Below are 18,822 nucleotides of genomic sequence, written 5' to 3'. Positions count from 1 at the left end.
TCTTGTGCCAGCCAGAATCATGCTCTTTTGGTTACTGTGGCTCTGAAATAGGTTTTAGGATCAGGAAGTGCAAGTCCTACAACTGCATTCTTCTTTTTCAAGGTAACTACCTATTCAGGGTCCTTCAACCTTTCATTTAAATTTGACGGCTGGCATTTCCATTTCTGCAAATAAGGGTGTTAGGATTTTGATTGGGATTGCATTGAATCTATAAATTACTTTGGATAGTGTGGACATCTTAATGGTATTTAGTCTTCCAATCCATGAACATGAAACATGCTTTGATTTATTTAGGTCTTCTTTAATTCCTTTTAGCAACATTTGTAGGTTTCTGTCTACAAGTCCTTTATATCCTTGGTTGGATTTAATCCTAGATACATATATTCCTTTAGTTGCTCTTGTGAATGAGATTTTTTTCCCTTGATTTCTTGGTCCAACGGTTCATTGCTTGTGTAGAGAAACACTACTGATTTTTGGGTGTTGATGTTGTGCCCTGCTGCTTTGATGAATCCATTTATTAGCTTCAGGAATATTGTTGTCAGTTTTTCAGGATTTTCTGTTTAATGGATCATATCATCTGCAAATAGAAAAAATTTTACTCCTTCGTTTCTGATTGGTTACCTTTTATTTCTTTGTCTTACTCAATTGCTTTGGCAAGAACTTGCAGTACAGTGTTGAGTAACGGTGGTATCAGTGGGCATCCTTGTCTTATTTCTGATTTTGGAAGGAAAGCTTTCAGTCTTTACCAATGAAGCAGGATATTAGCTGTGGGCTTTTCATATGTGCCTATTATCATGTTGAGGAAATTTCCTTCTATTCCTGTTGTTCTTAGTGTTACTATAAAGAAAGGGTGCTGTATTTTGTCAAATACCTTTGCTGCATCAATTGACATGCTCATGTAGTTTTTTTCCTTCATTCTGTTAATGTATTGCATTACATTAAATAATTTTCTTATTTTGAACCAACCTTGCACACCAGGGATAAATCCTGCTTGATTATAGTGTATAATCCTTTTAATATGCTGTTGGATTCAGTTTCCTAGTATTTTGTTGAAGGCTTTAGTATCTATATTCATAAGAGATATTGGTCAGTAGTTTTCTTTTCTTGTGGTGTCTTTATCCAGCTTTGGTATAAGAGTGATACTGGCCTCGTAGAATGAGTTAGGAAGTGTTCCCTCCTTTTCAGTTTTTTAAAGTGTTTGAGCAGAATTGGAGTAAGGTCTTCTTGGAATGTTTGGTAGAATTTCCTTCAGAAACATCTGGTCCTGGACTTTTCTTTGTTTGGAGGTTTTTGATTACTGATTCAATCTCTGTACTAGTATTTTGTTTGTTGAGATAGTCTACTTCTTGAGACAATGTAGGTAATTTATGTTTCTAAGAATTTGTCCATTTCATCTACATTGTCTAGTTTGTTGGCATACAGTTGTTTATAGTATTGCCCCCTCCCTTTTTTTTATTTCAGCAGGGTCAGTAGTTATGTCCCCCTCTTCATTTCTGATTTCATTATTTGTGTCCTTTCTCTTCTTTTTCATCAATATATCTAAGGGTTTTTCAAGCTTGTTGATTTTATTTTCTGTTTTAATTTCATTTATCTTCACTCTGATCATTATATCTTTCCTTCTGCTTGCTTTGGGTTTAGTTTGCTCTTCTTTTTCTATTTCTTTTGGTTTTAAGTTTAGGTGTCTGATTTGAAGTTTTTCTTCTTTTTTCTTATGTAATCATTTAGAGCTATACATTCCTTCTCATCACTACTATTGCTGCATCCCATAAATTTTGGTATGTTGTATTTCATTTTTTGTTTGCCTCAAGAAATTTCCTAATTATGCTTGTGATTTCTTCTTTAACCAGTTGGTTATTTAAGGGTATGTTGTTTAACTTCAACATATTTGTGGATTTTTCCTTTCTCTCTCTGTTATTGATTTCTAGCTTCATTCTGTTATGGGTAGAGAATATACATATTATAATTCAATATTTTTTAGTGTATTGGTACTTGTTTTGTGCCTGAACACATGGTCTATATCCTGGAGAATATTCCATGTGTACTCCAGAACATGTATTTGTTTTCATTGGGTGCAGTGTTCTGTATGTCTGTTAGGTCTAGGTAGTTTAGTGATCTTTCAAGTTCTGTACTTCCTTATTAATCTTCTGAATAAATATTCTATCCTTTATTAGATAAGTGTTTTGTTTTTTTTAACACTTTTTTATTAAAGTTAATAGATCACACAGAATGTTTTACATTAAAAAACATAAGAGGTTCCCATATAACCCACTCCCCACCCCCCAATAGATAAGTGTTAATGTTTCTTTACCGTTAATATAGAACCACCAGTTTCTCCCTTTAATTTTTTCAGTATTTGCTTCATGTATTTTGTGGCTCTGCTTATAGGTGCATATATATTTGTAATTGTTACATCTTTTTGTTGAATTGTCCTTTCTATCAGTGTATAATGACCATCTTTTTCCTTCATAATTGTTTATTTATAGTCAATATTAGTGTAGCCACTGCAGCTCTCTCTTTTTTTTTTTTTTAATCGCCCCCCCCCCCCCATCCCACCAAGTTGGCTCCCTTGTCTTTCTGCTCTTTGTCTGCTTGTCTTCTTTAGGAGGCATCAGGAACCAAATCTGGGACTTCCCATATGGGAAGCAAGTGCCCAACTGCTTGAGCCACTTCCACTCCCTGCTGGTTGCAGTGTCTGCTGGTTGCATTGTCTTCTGATTGTGGCATCTGCTTGTTGCAGCAATTGTGGAATCTGCTGGTTGCGGGGTCTGCTAGTTGCAGTGTCTGCTTGTGGCAGTGTCTGCTTGGTTGTGGCATCTGCTTGGTTGCGGTATCTGCTAGTTGCAGCATCTGCAATGTTTGCTCATTGTGTCATCTATTCCTTGCAGCATCTTGCCAGTTTCAGCATCTGCTTGTTGCATCGTCTGCTTGTCTTCTTTAGGAGGCTCTGGGAACTGAACCCAGGACCTTCCATGTAGGAGGCAGGCACCCAATTGCTTGAGCCACATCTGTTCCCCACAGCTCTCTCTTGGTTGCTGTTTGCATGATATAATTTTTTCCATCCTTTCACTGTCAACCTACTTGTATCACTGACTATATGGTGAGTCTCTTGCAGGCAGCATATAGTTGGGTCATGTTTCTGTTGTTTTGTTTTTGTTTTTGTTTTCAAGTTGGTACCAGGGATTGAACCCAGGACTTCATAAATGGGAAGCAGGTACTCAACCACTGAGCTACATCCACTCCCCCATGAAAGTTGGTTTTTTCATTTGTTTTGTTTCTAGGAGATACCGGAGATAGAACCCAGAACCTCAAACATGGGAAAAGGCGCTCAGGACTGAGTTATATGCGCTCCCCAGGGTCATCCTTTTTTATCCATTCTGCCAATCTCTGCCTTTTGACTGGAGTACTTAATCCATTGACATTTAAAGTTACTACTGGACCTTCTTCTGCCATTTTGCTACTTAGCCTTTGTAATTTTTATATCTCTTTTTGTCCCTCACTCTATTAAAGCCTACTTTAGAATTTATTTGCTTTTTGCATTGTACAGTACTGAGTGCTGTATTAGTCTGTCAAATGAATGCCAATGCAAAGTCCCAGAAATCTGTTGGCTTTTATAAAAAGAGTTTATTTGGAGTAAAAGCTTACAGTTCCAAGGCTGTAAAAAGTCCAACTTAGGGTACCATAAGAGGTCCTTTCTTACCAAAATCAGTTGCCTCATATTGAAGCAAGATGGCCGCCGATCTCTAGCTGGTCTCTGCCTTTCCCTATGGGCTCATCCTTTCCTCTTGAGCTCTGTGGGTCCAGCCTCTTGAGGAATCACACTTAAGTGATCCTGTAGTCCTCTCTCTCCTGGCATAGAGCTTGTTTTTTTCCGGGCTTCCTATTATCAGTCTCAGCTCTTCCCACTTTGAGCTGTAAGCTGTGAAGCAAAATGGCTTATCTCTCCCTAGGACCTCAGCTGTTTGATCCTTCTCCTCCTTGTCACTTGGCAGGATCAAAAATGACAGAGCCTTCTTTTCCTGTGTCTTTCTGTCTGTGTGAGTCTATTTATATCAGATCTAGGAAGGGGGGGGGGGACTAAAATTTAACATCCTAAAGATGTAACAATTGTATATGGTTTGTTACCAATTACTTCAATAGCATGCATATATATTTTTCCTATACCTCTCTGTTTCCCCATTTTTGTACTTGTTACACTTATATTTTTGTACGTTAAATTTCCAGAAACCTAGACTTACCATTTTTTATGCATTTGCATTTTAATAACTGTATGTAGTAGTGGAGTTCTATTCCAAAGAGTATACTTCTTTATACTGACATCTATACTTACCTAAATGTTTACCTTTACCAGATATCTTTATTACTTTATGCCACTTTGAACCACTGTCTAGTGTCCTTTCTTTTCAGTCTATAGAACTCTCTTTAGCATTGCTTATAGGACAGGTCTAGTGATGATGAACTCACTCAGCTTTTGTTTATCTGGCAATGTCTTAATCTCTACCTCATTTTTCATTTAGAATATGTTTGTTCATTTCTTTCTGTTCATCTATTCTCTACACAGTCATATATTTTGTTTGTTTGCTTTTTAAGGAGGTGTGGGGGATTGAGCCCAGGACCTCAACATGGGAAGCGGGCTCTCAACCACTGAGATACATTCGCTTCCCAATGAAGTTGTTTTTTTCATTTGTTTTTTGTTTTGTTTTGTTTTAAGGAGGTACCAGGGATTGAACCCATAACCTCAAACCCTGGACCTCCTACATGAGAAGCAGGCGCTTAGTCATTTGAGCAACATCTGTTCTCCTACACAGTCTTATTTTAACACTAATTAATAAAGACAAATAATTGTGTTTCCTCATTTCTCAAATTTATTTTGCATTCAATATACAATTTTGTAATTATGTTTAGAACTGTTTAAAAACAGAAATACTCTAACTTACCAACAGAAATGGAATATTAAATGCAAAATAGGTCCACTTTGATTCATAATTTTTCATATTTTTTAAGAAAAATTGCAATGTAGTAGAATTTTCAGCAACAAATTTTATTGCATATGTATTTCAAGGCACCAGTCAACTTCAAAGGTTTAATTATTTTCTTAATATTTGCTCCCAATTCTGCATTCAACATTTTACAAAACACTTCAGAAACCAATATCTATTCCAAATTTTTTCAATTATATAAAAGTTTAAGTTCTCTTCCCAGTTGTATGTAAAAGTGGTCTTGGTATATTTTTTCAGTATCTATTCCTCCACTGTATTAGGTACAATGTAAGAGATGCTTTTCACCAATTTTATTTTACTGAGTTGTTTCTTCAGCAGGACTTATTTGGTGTTCATCAAGAGCCTTCATCCTCATTATAATCATGCTCTGCCTTCTTTCTATTCTTGGGGCTTATCTTTCCTCAAAGTTTTCTTTTTTCTTTTTTTTAGGATCTCTCTCTCTCTCCCTCTCTCCCTCTCTCCCTCTCTCCCTCTCTCCCTCCCTCCCCCTCTCCCTCCCCTCCCTCCCCCCTGACCCAGTTGTCTATTCTCTGTATCTATTTGCTGTGTCTTCTTCTTTGTCCGCTTCTATTGTTGTCAGCGGCACGGGAATTTCTGTTTCTTTTTGTTGCGTCATCTTGTTATGTCAACTCTCTGTGTGGCTGGCACCATTCTTAGGCAGGCTGTACTTGCTTTCGCGGTGGGCAGCTCTCCTTATGGGGCGCACTCCTTGCGCATGGGGCTTCCCTACGTAGGGGACACCCCTGCGTGACAGGGGACTCCTTGCACACATCAGCACTGTGCATGGGCCAGCTCCACACGGGTCAAGGAGGCCCTGGGTTTGAACCGCAGACCTCCCATGTGGTGGATGGATGCCCTAACCACTGGGCCAAGTCCGCTTCCCTCTCAAAGTTTTCTTGAGCACACCAAGGTGAGAGTTCTGGCTGAATGTTCTTTAACAGTGATTACAGACCCCAGATTTATAAACTGTGTATTCTCTGGTATTTTAAAAGTTGAGAGCCTCTGCTGAAGGTTCTATTAAAGTTAGTTGAAGACATAGAATTTCTCCCATGTGTGCGTTCTCTGGAGGGTTTATAGATGAGAATTTTCACTGAGAACTCTAGCACATTTACTACATTTATAGGAATCCTCTCATATTGTCTAAGATTACAACATTGAATAAAAGCTTTCCTACATAGATTGCATCTGTATTGTTTCTCTCCAGTGCGAATTTTCTCATGTCATTTAAAGGATGAATTCTCTCTAAAGGCACTTCCACTTTGATTATAGACATAGGATTTCTCACCAAGGTGAGAGCTGAAGCTGAAGGCTCTTCCACATTCATTGTATTCATAGGGTTTCTTGCCAGTATGAATTATCTCGTATGTCTAAGGTAAGAACTTTTAAGAAAGGCTTTTCCACATAGATGATATTTATATTCTTTGTTTCTAGTGTGAATTTTCTCATGTCTTTTAAAGGATGAATTATCTGTCATGGTGCTTCCACACTGGTTGCAGACACAGGGATCTTCCTCATCATGAGTTTGCTGGTGTCTATTAAGATGAGACCTGAAGCTAAAAGCTCTTCCATATTCAGTGCATTCATTAGATGTCTTTCCAGTATGAAATACCTCATGTTGCCTGAGGACAGAAGAATAAGTAAAGGCTTTTCCACATTGATGGCATTCATATGGTTTATCTCCAGTATGTATTTCTTGTGTCTTTTAAAGGATGAATTATCCCTGAAGGTTTATACACATTGATTACAGACTTGGGTTCCTTTCCAGTGTGAGTTCTCTGATGTATATTAAGGGAGAACAAAACTGAAGGCTCTTCCACATTCATTCCATTCACAGGGTTTCTATACAGTGTGAATTAACTCATGTCACTTAAGAGTAGAACCATGAGTAAAGGCTTTCCCGCTTCAATTATGTCCATATGGTTTCTCTCTGGTATGAAATCGCTTATGTTGTTTGAAGGATGAATGTTCATTGAAGGCTCTTCCACTTGATTACAGACTTAAGTTTTCTGTCCAGTGAGTTCTCTGGTGTCTATAAAGGTGTGAACTCTGAATTTTTTTTTTCCACATTCATTACTTTTATAGGGCCTCTCTTTAGGGTGAGTTAACAGGTCAAATCATTGTTGAATTGTGATGAAGAATTATACATGTTATATCATGTTATACATGTTATATCAAACGCTGTCCCTCATTTTTGAAAGAGAGTCTCACCGGACATAAAATTCTGGGCTGGCATTTGTTTTCCTCCAGGACTTTAAGAATTTCAACCCAAAGCCTTCTTTCCCCCATGGTTTCAGATGAGAAATTGTCACTCAATCTTATCGGGACTCTCTGTTATGTAACACGTTCCTTTTCTCTTCCAACATTCAGAACTCTCTCCTTGTCCTTTGCTTTTGATATAGTAATCAATAAATGATTAGGTATATTTTTCTCATATTAATCCTGTTTGGTGTTCTCTGAGCTTCTTAGATATGCATATTCAGTATGTTGCTAAGTTTGGAAGTTCTTTGTCATTATTTCTTTGACTATTCCTTCTGCCCCTTTCTTTCTTCTCCTAGGACTCCTATAATACATACGTTGGTTCACTTAGTGGTGTTCCAGAAGTGTCTTGGGCTATTTTCACTTTCAGTATTTCTTTTTTCTTTCTTCTTCTCATCCTAACTCATTTCAAGTGTCTCATCTTCAAGCTCACTTGATTCTTTCTTCTGCCAGCAACAATCTGGTCTTGGAATCTTCCTGGGCATTTTTAATTTCAGTTATTGTGCTGTTCAACTCCAATAGTTCTGTTTGGTTTCCTTTAAAATTTTTTTCTATCTTTCATATTCTCATATTGTTCATCCAAAGTGTAAGCTTTCATGTAGGCTGGTGTCTCCCTTCTTCCCCAACAACGTCCACACCTGTTGTATAGCATCTGCTAGATTTTTCTTCAGGTTGCCTGCCTGAGAATCCACTGGATTAAGGAAGAGGGACATCTGGGTTTCAAGATTTCCAAGAATGCAAGGCTTTATTGTGTGAGTACCAGCTGCAGTGCATTCTGCAATGTAATGTCCGGACTAGTCCCACAGGTACCAAACTGCAAATTACTAAAGGGAGAGGACGGGATAAAATATAACTTGTGTTTTTGTTGTTTTTTGGTAAGACACAGCCGTTAGACTTTTTGGTCAGTTAGTAGCCACTGAGGTACATGATTCTTGTCTGCAGTTGCTGTTGCCGACGTCAGAGCTGCTTTTTCTCCATAGCCATCCTCTTCTCTGTACCCACCAGGGCTTGCATATATTCCAGGGCTTTCCTTAGGATCCCTGCTTTGGAGGCTTTGGAGCAGCTGGCCAGGATGGGCACCTCTATTAGGTCTCTTGTACCCCAAGCAGGCTTGGGTCTTGGGCTCGCCCAGTGGATTGGAGTGGTGGGCACCAGGTTGCCAGCTTTGAGGCTGGGGCATAGTCTAGGGAAGCCAGTGCTGCACCAGTGGCGTCAGTTGCTCACCACTCTCTCTAGCCATTCCTGGGCAGTGAAACCACTCCACATGCAGTCACAGCAGATGATATGGAGGTATAGTTCTGTCCCAGGCTTTTGAGTGGCCCCAGGATTCTGCCTTGTCCCAAGAGCCCCTTCCTGGCCACAGTTTTGGAGCACCAATCCTAGGAGTCAGGTTCCTAGTGCTGAGACCCAAGAGGGTGGTGACATGAAGAGCAATGGTATCAGCTCAAATCTCTTCCAGATGTCCTTGCTGGACCCTGTGGAGTAGTAGAAATCCACCTGCAGTCATCATTGTGGAAATAGTGCTGGTAGCATTGAAGTCCATGTCTGCTCCCTGGCGGTGACCACCAAGCCACCTGGAGTGGACTGGCTCCCCACCAGCTTGGAACAGTCCTTGTTTACTGTATTTTTATCCTGTTCCTTTTGATGGGCCATGATTTCCTGTTTCTTTGATTGTACTCTTTTGTTGCGTGCTATCCATTTTAATATTTTAAAATGTCAACTCTGGCATTTATTCCCTGGGTTGTGAGTTTCTTAATTTTGCAACCAGCTGGTGATAAGACAGATTTTCTTGAGTTTCAGCGCTCCTGTCAGGAAGGTCTTCCTAAAGCAAATGCAGTATGCAGTTTTCTCTGTCTTTTCTGGGCCTCTGACTTGTGCTGGGTTTTTGCTTGTTTAGTTTTTTTGGAGTTTCCCTGTTTACAGGAGTTTGTTTGTTCCCTCTGTTTCCCAGGGGTCAAACCTGGATGTTTGAAGAAGGCAGGCCTTTGTCCCAGACTGTCGTCCTCTATAGTTTTTTACATTCCTTCCCATATTTCACACTGCTTTTGGTTAGAGGGCAAATTCTGGGAGGAGGGTCACCCTGGGGAGGACTTTCCCGTGTCTGTCTTTTCAAGCCAACACAGGGCTAGGGACCCATGACGTGGGTGCATACCATTTCCAGCTGTCCTGTGGAATGGGTCAGTGATGTCACCAAAACTTCTGTAATGTCTCCCCAGGCTTAGCTTTCCTTGCCTGCCCAGCATTTGCAGCCCTTCAGCTAACAGCTCCCCCCCTCCCAGTCTTCAGAAAGCACTGCACCCTTAAATCACCACTGAGTCCATCCCTGTCCAGGGAGGGTTGAAACAATGGCTGCCCCTGCCTTTGTCCAAGGTAGATTGAAACAATAACTGCCCTCAGAGCAAGACCTGGTGATCCAAATTTGCTAATCAAAAACCATGATCATTGGCTGGCTATGCCCACCTCTGTTTTTAAGAAAGATTTTTATGTCCTTTTCTGTCACCAGCAACTAGCTAGAGAATGAATCCCATGGTGTACTGCCATGAGAGTGAGGGGTGGGCACTGTAGACAAATCATGGAGAGAGCAAGTTACAGTTCTTTACTGTAGTTATCAACCTCTTCTTCCCACTCATCCCTGGGTGCTTTACAGTGTTCTTCTGGCCTCTGGAGTTTCCAAATAGTTGTTGCAAACAGTTCCTGCCTGTTTAATAATTGTCTTGGTGAAAGGATTGAGTCCTGAAGTTCCCTATTCTTTCATCTTCCCAGAAGTTCTTCAGTTTATCTAGGAGCTTTCTTTTATCCTTCTCTGGATTTTGCATATTTAGGATCATATATCTGCGAACAGAGATAGATTTACTACTACTTTACAATTTGGGTGCCTTTTATTTCTTTTTCTTGGCTAATTGCTCTAGCTGGCACTTACAGTACAATATAGAATAGCAGTGGTGAAAGCAGGTAGCTTGTCTTATAACTGATCTTAGGGATAAGCTGTTAGTATATTATTGTCGAGTTTGATGTTAACTGTGTTTTTCTCATATATATACCCTTTATCATATTGAATATGTTCCCTTCTATTCCTAGTAGTCTAGTATTTTTATCAAGAAAAGGTGCTAGGCTCTGCCCCAATCACAATAGCAGCATGAGAAGCTTCAGGGCTCTGTTCCCCAACAGAAGCTTTGAATAACCAGCAGGAAATGGCAGCAATATCTTTCTCCAAGCTATGGAAAACAATTTTTAAAAAAGATGGTAAGAGGGCAAGTACCAAATCAAGAAAAGAGTATGTAAAAGCAGTATTATCTTATGGCCCTCTGGATGGTCTCTCCCTCATACCTCACAGGCATAGTAGGGAGCCATTTGTGCACCCAGTGCTGATCCCTGGTCCCAGTACCAGAGGGAACATAGTAACTCTAATACACATACTAAGAACATGTATGTCCGGCCTAGTCTGTTTCATAGTGATCTAAGAGATATATCATCCCAGAGATTATCCTGTGTATAGAGGGTGGCTCACAGAACTCTCCTACACAGTGCTGTGAGAGAGCAATTAAGTGGCTGCCTGGTCCAAGGATTTCTTGCTGTAGGACATACATTGTATTGCCCTCAACTTGAGCAGTTGTTTCCTGGGAAAGAGAGGACATTCAGAACTGTGTAAATAGGGGAATTCCCAGGGCCACATGAACATGTCTAAGACAAGATGCATGTACAGAAAGGACCAGGATGGCTGTTATGCTCCGACCTGGAACTATTCTCTAAATTCATTGTATGGAGAAGCTCTGAAGGAGAGCACTCACAACACATCAGTCTGCAAAGACTGGAAATGGTATATTTCTTTTTTCTTTCTTCTTTTATTTTGTTAATCCCTCCCCTTCAAGCAAAGCTTGATACAAGATGGATACAGGCATAAGGAACAGATACCTCAGAGTCTAAATTCTAGTGATAACACATTAATACATCAAAATGCCTAGGTTTTAACAAAAATTACAGAACATACAAAGAAACACAAAGCAATAACCTAGGCAGAGGAGACGATGAAAGCATTAGAAACCTCATTGAAAGGAGCAAATGTACCTCAATGGTTGAGTGCCTGCTTCCCATATACAAGGTCCCAGATTCGATCCCTGGTATCCCCTTAAAAAACAAACAAATGAAAAAACCAGCTCTCATTGGGGAGTGGATATAGCTCAGTGATTGAGTACCTGCATACCATGTATGAGGTCCTAGATTCATTCCCCAGTATCTCCTTCAAAAAAAAAAAAATAGAAAGAAACTAAGAAACTTCATTGAGGAGGAGTAGAATGGGGACATTCCAGGCAAAGACTTTTTGAAAATGTTACTAAATAGGATCAAAGAGGTAAAGGAAAACTTGAACAAAGAAGTCAAGGTAATTAGGAAAATGATAGATGAACACAAAGAGAATATCAATAGTGAGATGGAAATTGTGAAAAGAAACCAAACAGAGCTGAAGACCACAGTAATGGAAATTTAAAATTCCTTAGAGGGGTGCAACACAGATTGGAGCTGGCAGAAGAAAGTAGTAGTGAACATGGACGATAAGACAATTGGGAACAGATGTGGCTCAAGCAGTTAAACACCCGCCTCCCATATGGGAGGTCGCGGATTTTGTTCCTGGTGCCTCCTAAAGAAAAATCAGACAAAGAGCAGACAATAAGCCAATGAGGAAAACAATAAGCAAAAACAATAAGCAAACAGATGAGGGCGCCATCTTGGGGCAGAGGGGGAAATGAGGTAAAGATTTAAAAAAAAAAAAACAGACAATGAAAATCATCCAGCCTGAGGAAAATATGGAATAAAGAATGAAGAAATGTGACCAGAGACTCAGGACCCGTGGGGCCTCACCAAGCATACTGACATGCACATTACAGGAATCCCAGAAGGAAAAGAAGTAAGGGAGCAGAGAGAATATTCATAGAAATAATGGCTGAAAACTTCCCAAATCTAACAAAAGATATGAATATATACATTCAGGATGCTCAGCGAATTCCAAACAGGATAAACTCAAATAGACTGGCATCATGCCATGTCATAAACTGCTGAATGCAAAAGATGAAAGAGAGAATTCTGAAATCAACAAGAGAGAAGCAACATGTCACGTACAAGGGAGCCTCAGTGAGATTAAATATCGATTTCTCATAGGATACCATGGAGGTAAGAAGGCAGTGGGATGACATGTTTAAAGTACTTAAACCAAAAAATTGCCAATCAAGAATTCTATATCCAGCCAAATTGTCTCTGAAAAATGAGGGAAGGATTAAGATATTCCAAGATAAACAAAAGCTGAGGGACTTCATCATCACTAAACCAGCCCTAAGTATTGTAGACTGAGAAAATGACATGTCTTTCACATAATTCCCTGAGTAGTTTCTAAATTATAGATGGAATTTTTAAAAATTTAAATGCTTAAAGTAATATAATAATTTTGATTGATAAGTTTGATTTTCATGAGTTTATTATATAATGAAACAAATTCTTCTTTATCTTATAAAAGGATTTACATTAAAAAGGTACAGAAGTTTCCTGAATATAGTGTTCCTACAGACCCCAAAATTGACAAGAAAATAATCAGAATGGAGCAGGAAAAAGCCTTTAACATGCTGAAGAAGAACTTGGTAGATGCTGGTGGTGTTCTTAGGTATGACATTTATATAGCTCTTGAATTTTACAAAATAATTAGCTCCATTTTCAAGAATACTTTTTGTGAGAGAAATTACAGTTATGTTTTTCAAATATTTCAGTAAGAAATGGTGTTATAGGGTAGATGTCGCTCACTATTAGTCTCCTAGGTATTAAAATGATTTACCACTGTATAAGCCATTGAATTTATCAGCCAAATGTGTGATATTCTGACCAAAGAATTCTATATTTCATATGGAAGTTTTTTCCTCAAAGTGACATACATAATTTGCAATGTATTTCATATGTATTTAGTACTTTGTAGTCAATACTTATTAGGAGCAGAATTTACTGCCACCTGGATTTTTTTTTTAATTTTAATTTTTAAAGAAGCTTTAGATTACATAAATGGTACATCAAAAATATAAAGGATTCCCATATACGCCATCCCTTCTGCCTCTCACGCTTTCCCTCATTAACAACATCTTTAAATTAGTGTGGTACATTTGATACAATCAGTGAAAACATATTGAAGCATTGCTACTAATCATGGTCTATAGTTTACATTATAGTTTATACCCTGTCATGAACAGTTTTATACATTTTGACAAAATGTATAATGGCCTTTATCCATCATTGCAGTGTCATGCAGGACAATTCCAGTGTCCACAAAATGCCCCATGTTATACCTATTCTTCTCTCTCACTCCCCTCATAACCTCTGGTAGCCACTGCCTTTGTATCAATGATTTATGCAAGTTATTCCATTTCAAGAATAATAATAAGTCCATTGTAATCCATGGTTGCATTCCCCCTTATATTTGTTTATTCCTCAATATTGAGGATTTGGGGATGGGATGCCCACTCTGTTTCTGATTGAGATGGGCTTAGACCCCAAGAGGCAGATGGTAGAACTGACATGCTTGCAGTTGTGGATATTCTCTTTGTTTTTTGGATGGGCAATGTCCATCATCATCCTTTTGTTAATTGTCCTGGGTAAATCCAATGAACTGGAAAGCTATAGTGTTGCAACTCTACTGAGATATTGACATGGATATTTTTATACCACCATTGATTACTTATGGCAGCCAGAAATTAATTCTAAACCCTAAATAACATTCTGCTTTAGACATTTTCTGCTTCAGATTTTAAATAAGAAGGAATATTATCTTTCTTTGTTACTTCCTTTGTGTGTCAATTCAGGAGAAGAATTTGCTCTTTATAATGGGATTAAGGGTATGGAATATAGCTTTGTCTGAACTTTAAAAATCACTTATTAGTATATGAAAAGTGAACGGAGTTGGTCACTACCATGGCAATGTAAGACATCCTCTCACATGGCAAAGTAAGACATCCTCTGAAAGTCTCACGAGAGAGTTAGCAAGTAAAAGACAAATGCTACTTGCTTAGAACTCTGAAGGGCAGTAGAGACTAGAAGACAAGCACTGAACTGAAGAATCAGAAAAATCTCAGGTAGGAAAATTCCATGTCTGAAACTGGTCCACTCCTATTTCCCTCTGCCTAACTCAGTCCTGCACAGCCAGGGATGCACAAAGAGCGACACAGCCCAGCTTCCTCTCACCATGCATGGAGACTGTAGACTCACAGCCATAAGCAAGAACTCCATGCGTGTTTAGGCACGGACATCTTAACTCCGGAGAGACCCAGGGTGTATCACAAGCCTTGGAGGTGTGCTGCATACAAAAGGTTCCCCAGGGGCAGAGGGGGAGGGAGGCAGGGCGGAAGGGTGGTAGGGTGGTAGGGAGAGAGAGCGAGAGAGAGAGAAAGCTAGAAAGGCTGGTAAGAAATATCATGCCCTCATTCAATCCAGTAGGACCACCTACAAGCAAAACAGACTTTTCTGAAATGCTGTCTTTTTGGATTGACTCTATCTGACTCCCAAGGGTGGGATACCCTAAGAGGGAAGAAATCAGAGGCAGAAAAGTCTCACAGAAAAAAAGGAGAGAGATTATACAGAACTGCTATTAGCTAGGACAGGTCCCAGAACAGAAAAGTTTTAAGGGAAACAACAGTGCACAGAGTGAGAGAAAAATTTAAACCAATCATAGGAGCTGGGAGAAAATTTTACACAAAAGCAAACAAAATAGATCAAGATTCCTGGAGAAAGAACAGAGGAAAGGAAGCTCGCTCCCACAAAAAATACAATTAAAAAAATACAATTAAAAATTGTACCACCCATCCACGACAATCAGATGAAGAGCTGAGAAAATCTAAACAGTTAAATACAAGCTACTCTAAAGGTCTAGAATAAGTTAGATTAAACATCAAAAAAGAGCCTTAACACAAAGCAAGTCAACATTAAGGTTAAACAAAAGGGGGTAAACAGACATTCAGAGTTAATTTATCTAGATAATCAGATTCCTAAACATCAGCAAAAAATTACAAGCCATACAAAGATATAGGAAGATATGGCTTAGTTTAGGGGACAAAACTACATATGAGACTCAGAAGTTGAAACAACTAATCAAAGATGTTCAAATCTCCTAAATCAATTCAAGAAGATGCAGGAAAATATGTATAAAGATAGAACGGATATTAAGAAGATACTATGTGAGCATAAAGAAGAATTTGAAAGATAAAAAGATACATAGCAGAAATTATGAGGATGAAAGGTACAATAACAGAGACTAAAAACACCTAGATGCACATAACAGCAGTTTTGAACAAGCAGAAGAAAGAATCAACGAACTAGAAGACAGGACAATCAAAATCATACAGTCAAAAAACAAATAGAGAAAAGAATAGATAAAAATCAGTAATGTCTCAGGGAGTTTAGTGACAGCACCAAGTGCACAAATATACGTTATAGGTGTCCCAGAAAGAGAAGAAAAGGGTCAGAAAAAGTATATGAGGAAATAATGGCCATAAATTTCCCAATTCTTAGGAAAGACATCCATATACATATATATATATCCATATCCATATGTATATGTATATATATGTGTGTGTATGTATATATAATATATATATATGAAGCTCACTGTACTCCAAACAGAGTAAATCCTAATAGATCTCCTTGAGACACATAACTAATCAGAATGACAAATGCCACAGATAAAGAGAGCATTCTGAAAGTAGCAAGTGAAAAGCACTTCATCACATATTATACAGGGATCCTCAATAAGACTAAGTGCCAATTTCTCATTAGAAACCTTGGAGACAAGAATACAATGTTATGATATATTTAAGGTACTGAAAGAGAAAGACTGCCAGCCAAAAATTCTTTATCCAGCAAAACTGTCCTTCAAAAATGAGGAAGAGTTTAAAATACAGATAAACAGAAACTGAGAGAGTGTGTCAACAAGAGACCTGCCCTTCAAGAATTACTAGAGGGAGTCCTGCAGGTTAAAAGGAAAAGACAGGAGAGTGTGGTTTGGAATAGTATGAAAAAATGAAGATCATCATTAAGGGTAACTAAACATGTAAATTCAAAACCAATAATACTGTAACCTCAATATACAACTCTATTCTTTAATTCATATAAGAATCAGAATACAGTTGAAGAAGAAATGGCATATTTTATGATAACAGATGTGTAAAATATACAGTGGTAAAGTGAGACAAAAAGAACCTAAAGAGGGGAACAGAGGGATATGACAGCAGAGAACATGTATGCTGCTGAGGCTAAGTTGGTATCTTTTCAAATTAGTAGGTTATAGATGTTAGGTTGTGTAATATAAATCCCAAAGTAACCACAAAGAAAGTATTTTAAAAATATATGGAAACAGAAATGAGAGAAGGCTCAGTCGTATCACGAAAGGTTAACTTTACAGAAAAGGAGCTTGCAGTAAAGGAAGAGAGAGACAATAAAAGGATGTGACATTTAAAAACCAAGGGACAAAATGGTTGATGTAATTACTACCTTTACAGTAATAACACTAAATGTTAATGGATTTAACCCCCGCTCAAAAGACACAGATTGGCAGAATGGATAAAAAAGCTGATCCAACTATTTGTTGTTTACGAGAGACTCACCTTAGACCCAAAGGTGCAATAAGGTTCAAAGTGAAAGGTTGGAAAAAGATATTCCATGCACGACAATAACCAAAAAAAGAGCAGGGGTAGCTGTACTCATTCTGGGCAAAATATAATTTAAGTCAAAAGCTGTTTATAAGAGACATAGAAGGACATTATATACTATATTAATAAGGGCAATCCACCAAGAAGAAATAACAATCATAAATATTTATGAATCTAATCATGGTGCCCAAAACTGAGGCAAACACTGGCAAAATGGAAGGAGAAAATAGACACTTCTACAATAACAGTTGTAGATTTCAATACACCACCCTCATCAATAGGTAGAATGTCTAGATGGAAGATCAGCAAGGAAACAGAATTTGAATAGTATAATAAGTGAACTAGACCTAACAGACATGTACAGAACATTGTAATCCAAAATGGTAGGATATATACTCTCCTCATGTGCATATGGAACATTCTCCATAACAGACCACATGGTGGGTCACAAAACAAGTCTCAAGTAACTAAGAAAGACTGAAAGCATACTGAACATCATCTCTGACCAAAATGGAATGAAGCTGGAAATGAATACCAGGCAGAGACCTGGAAAGTCCACAGATATTTGGAAGTTAAATAACACTCTCAAACCATCAGTTGGTCAAAGAAAAATTTGTAAGGAAAATCAGTAAATACTTGAGACAAACGAAAATGAGATCACAACATATCTAAACTTGTGGGATGCAGCAAAGGCTCGTTGGGGGGAAAATTTATAGCCTTAAACACTTATATTAAAACAGAAGAGAGGAGGCAGAGAGAGTGGGAACTGAGGGAAGGGTAAATGGTAGTTGCAGCACTAATTACCTGAGGAAGCCATCAAGGCAAAATTGTGGAGGAGAAATTCCAGAAAGCAGCTGCCTGGGGCCCTCCTCTCACCCCACCCCACCCCACTCCATACTTAGGCTTCTACAGCCACAGATGGTAGGAGATGGGTCTGGTCATCCACAGCCCTATGCCCACTACCACTATAAAGATAACAGTTTCCTGTAAATTGAACTTTTTCAAGAATTTTCTGAAGGAATCAAGAATTTTCATATATCATGACAATCTAAATGTAAGTACAAAAAATAAGTTTTATCTCTAATATAATGAAGGGCTATGTGTAAACACTGATTCTGACTCAATGCTAATGAGCATTTTAAACATGAGTTTTCATCAGTAAATGGGTTCAGATAGAGATTTTCAGCCATCTTCTTCATCTTAGTGCTTGCCTACACTCAAAAAGCATTCAAAAAGAGAAAAATTTCAATAGGATCTCTTGGTTTGGAGGAAAAAGGATAACAAATGTAAATCAAGGGAATTAAATGGTGTGGATGGAATTGCCAGTATTGAAAACATATTCTTTTTTTTCTCCCATGTTTCTCCACATTCCCATGGCCCTACAATAGTGACATCAAAAATATGCATTGTGAAAGGTGTACTGATAAGAATTCCATTTTCTCTAAAAATACCTCCTCTACAATGGATTAGCTTCCATCAGCAGATAAATTGAGACTTTACAGACTGCCCTTTATACCTTTTGTGGCAATCTAAAGACAGACTTCCTGAGATAATAGCTTATCATCATAGAGCTTGTATAGTATCTAAAGATAGAAATCTCAAGAAAGCAGAGTTAATATCAGTTACCCAGAAGGTCCTGAATGGTTTTATCCTCATGATATATTTGTTTGGTATTAAGTGTTGAGGCCTTAATGGAAAAATATGAAGAGAATTTACGCTTAGATGGTGGCTTATTGCAGATCCTGGTTGTATGTGGTATCCAGCACGAGACTGTGGATATGCTGTGATAGTATCTGTATGTGCCCACTGTCCAAAATTAAGTTGTGTGCAAGAAGGCTGTGGAACAGTGTTTTTCTACCACTGTAAGTACATTTGGGGAAGCAAATGTGGCTCAGGCACCT

At 38.4% G+C, this 18,822-nt stretch overlaps 1 protein-coding gene across 24 annotated transcripts in view; it reads left to right on the top strand.

Annotated features, from left to right (window-relative positions):
• The window catches only part of CARF (calcium responsive transcription factor), a 117,633-nt gene that overhangs the window by 78,326 nt on the left and 20,485 nt on the right, over positions 1–18,822 (top strand). For 13 of the 24 annotated variants that reach the window (XR_011649226.1, XR_011649225.1, XR_011649219.1 and 10 more), the window contains one exon: positions 12,757–12,900. The exons of the other annotated variants lie outside the window; for them this stretch is intronic. Coding sequence is in view for 5 of the 13 variants with exons in the window: in XM_071216175.1 (XP_071072276.1) it covers positions 12,757–12,900 (144 nt within the window). In the remaining 8 variants the exon portion in view is untranslated. The remainder of the gene's footprint in view (positions 1–12,756; positions 12,901–18,822) is intronic. 24 annotated transcript variants of the gene reach the window in all.

Source organism: Dasypus novemcinctus, chromosome 7 (assembly GCF_030445035.2).
Source record: "Dasypus novemcinctus isolate mDasNov1 chromosome 7, mDasNov1.1.hap2, whole genome shotgun sequence".
In the NCBI taxonomy this organism is placed as follows: domain Eukaryota; kingdom Metazoa; phylum Chordata; class Mammalia; order Cingulata; family Dasypodidae; genus Dasypus; species Dasypus novemcinctus.
This window is presented reverse-complemented; position numbering and strand designations above follow the sequence as displayed.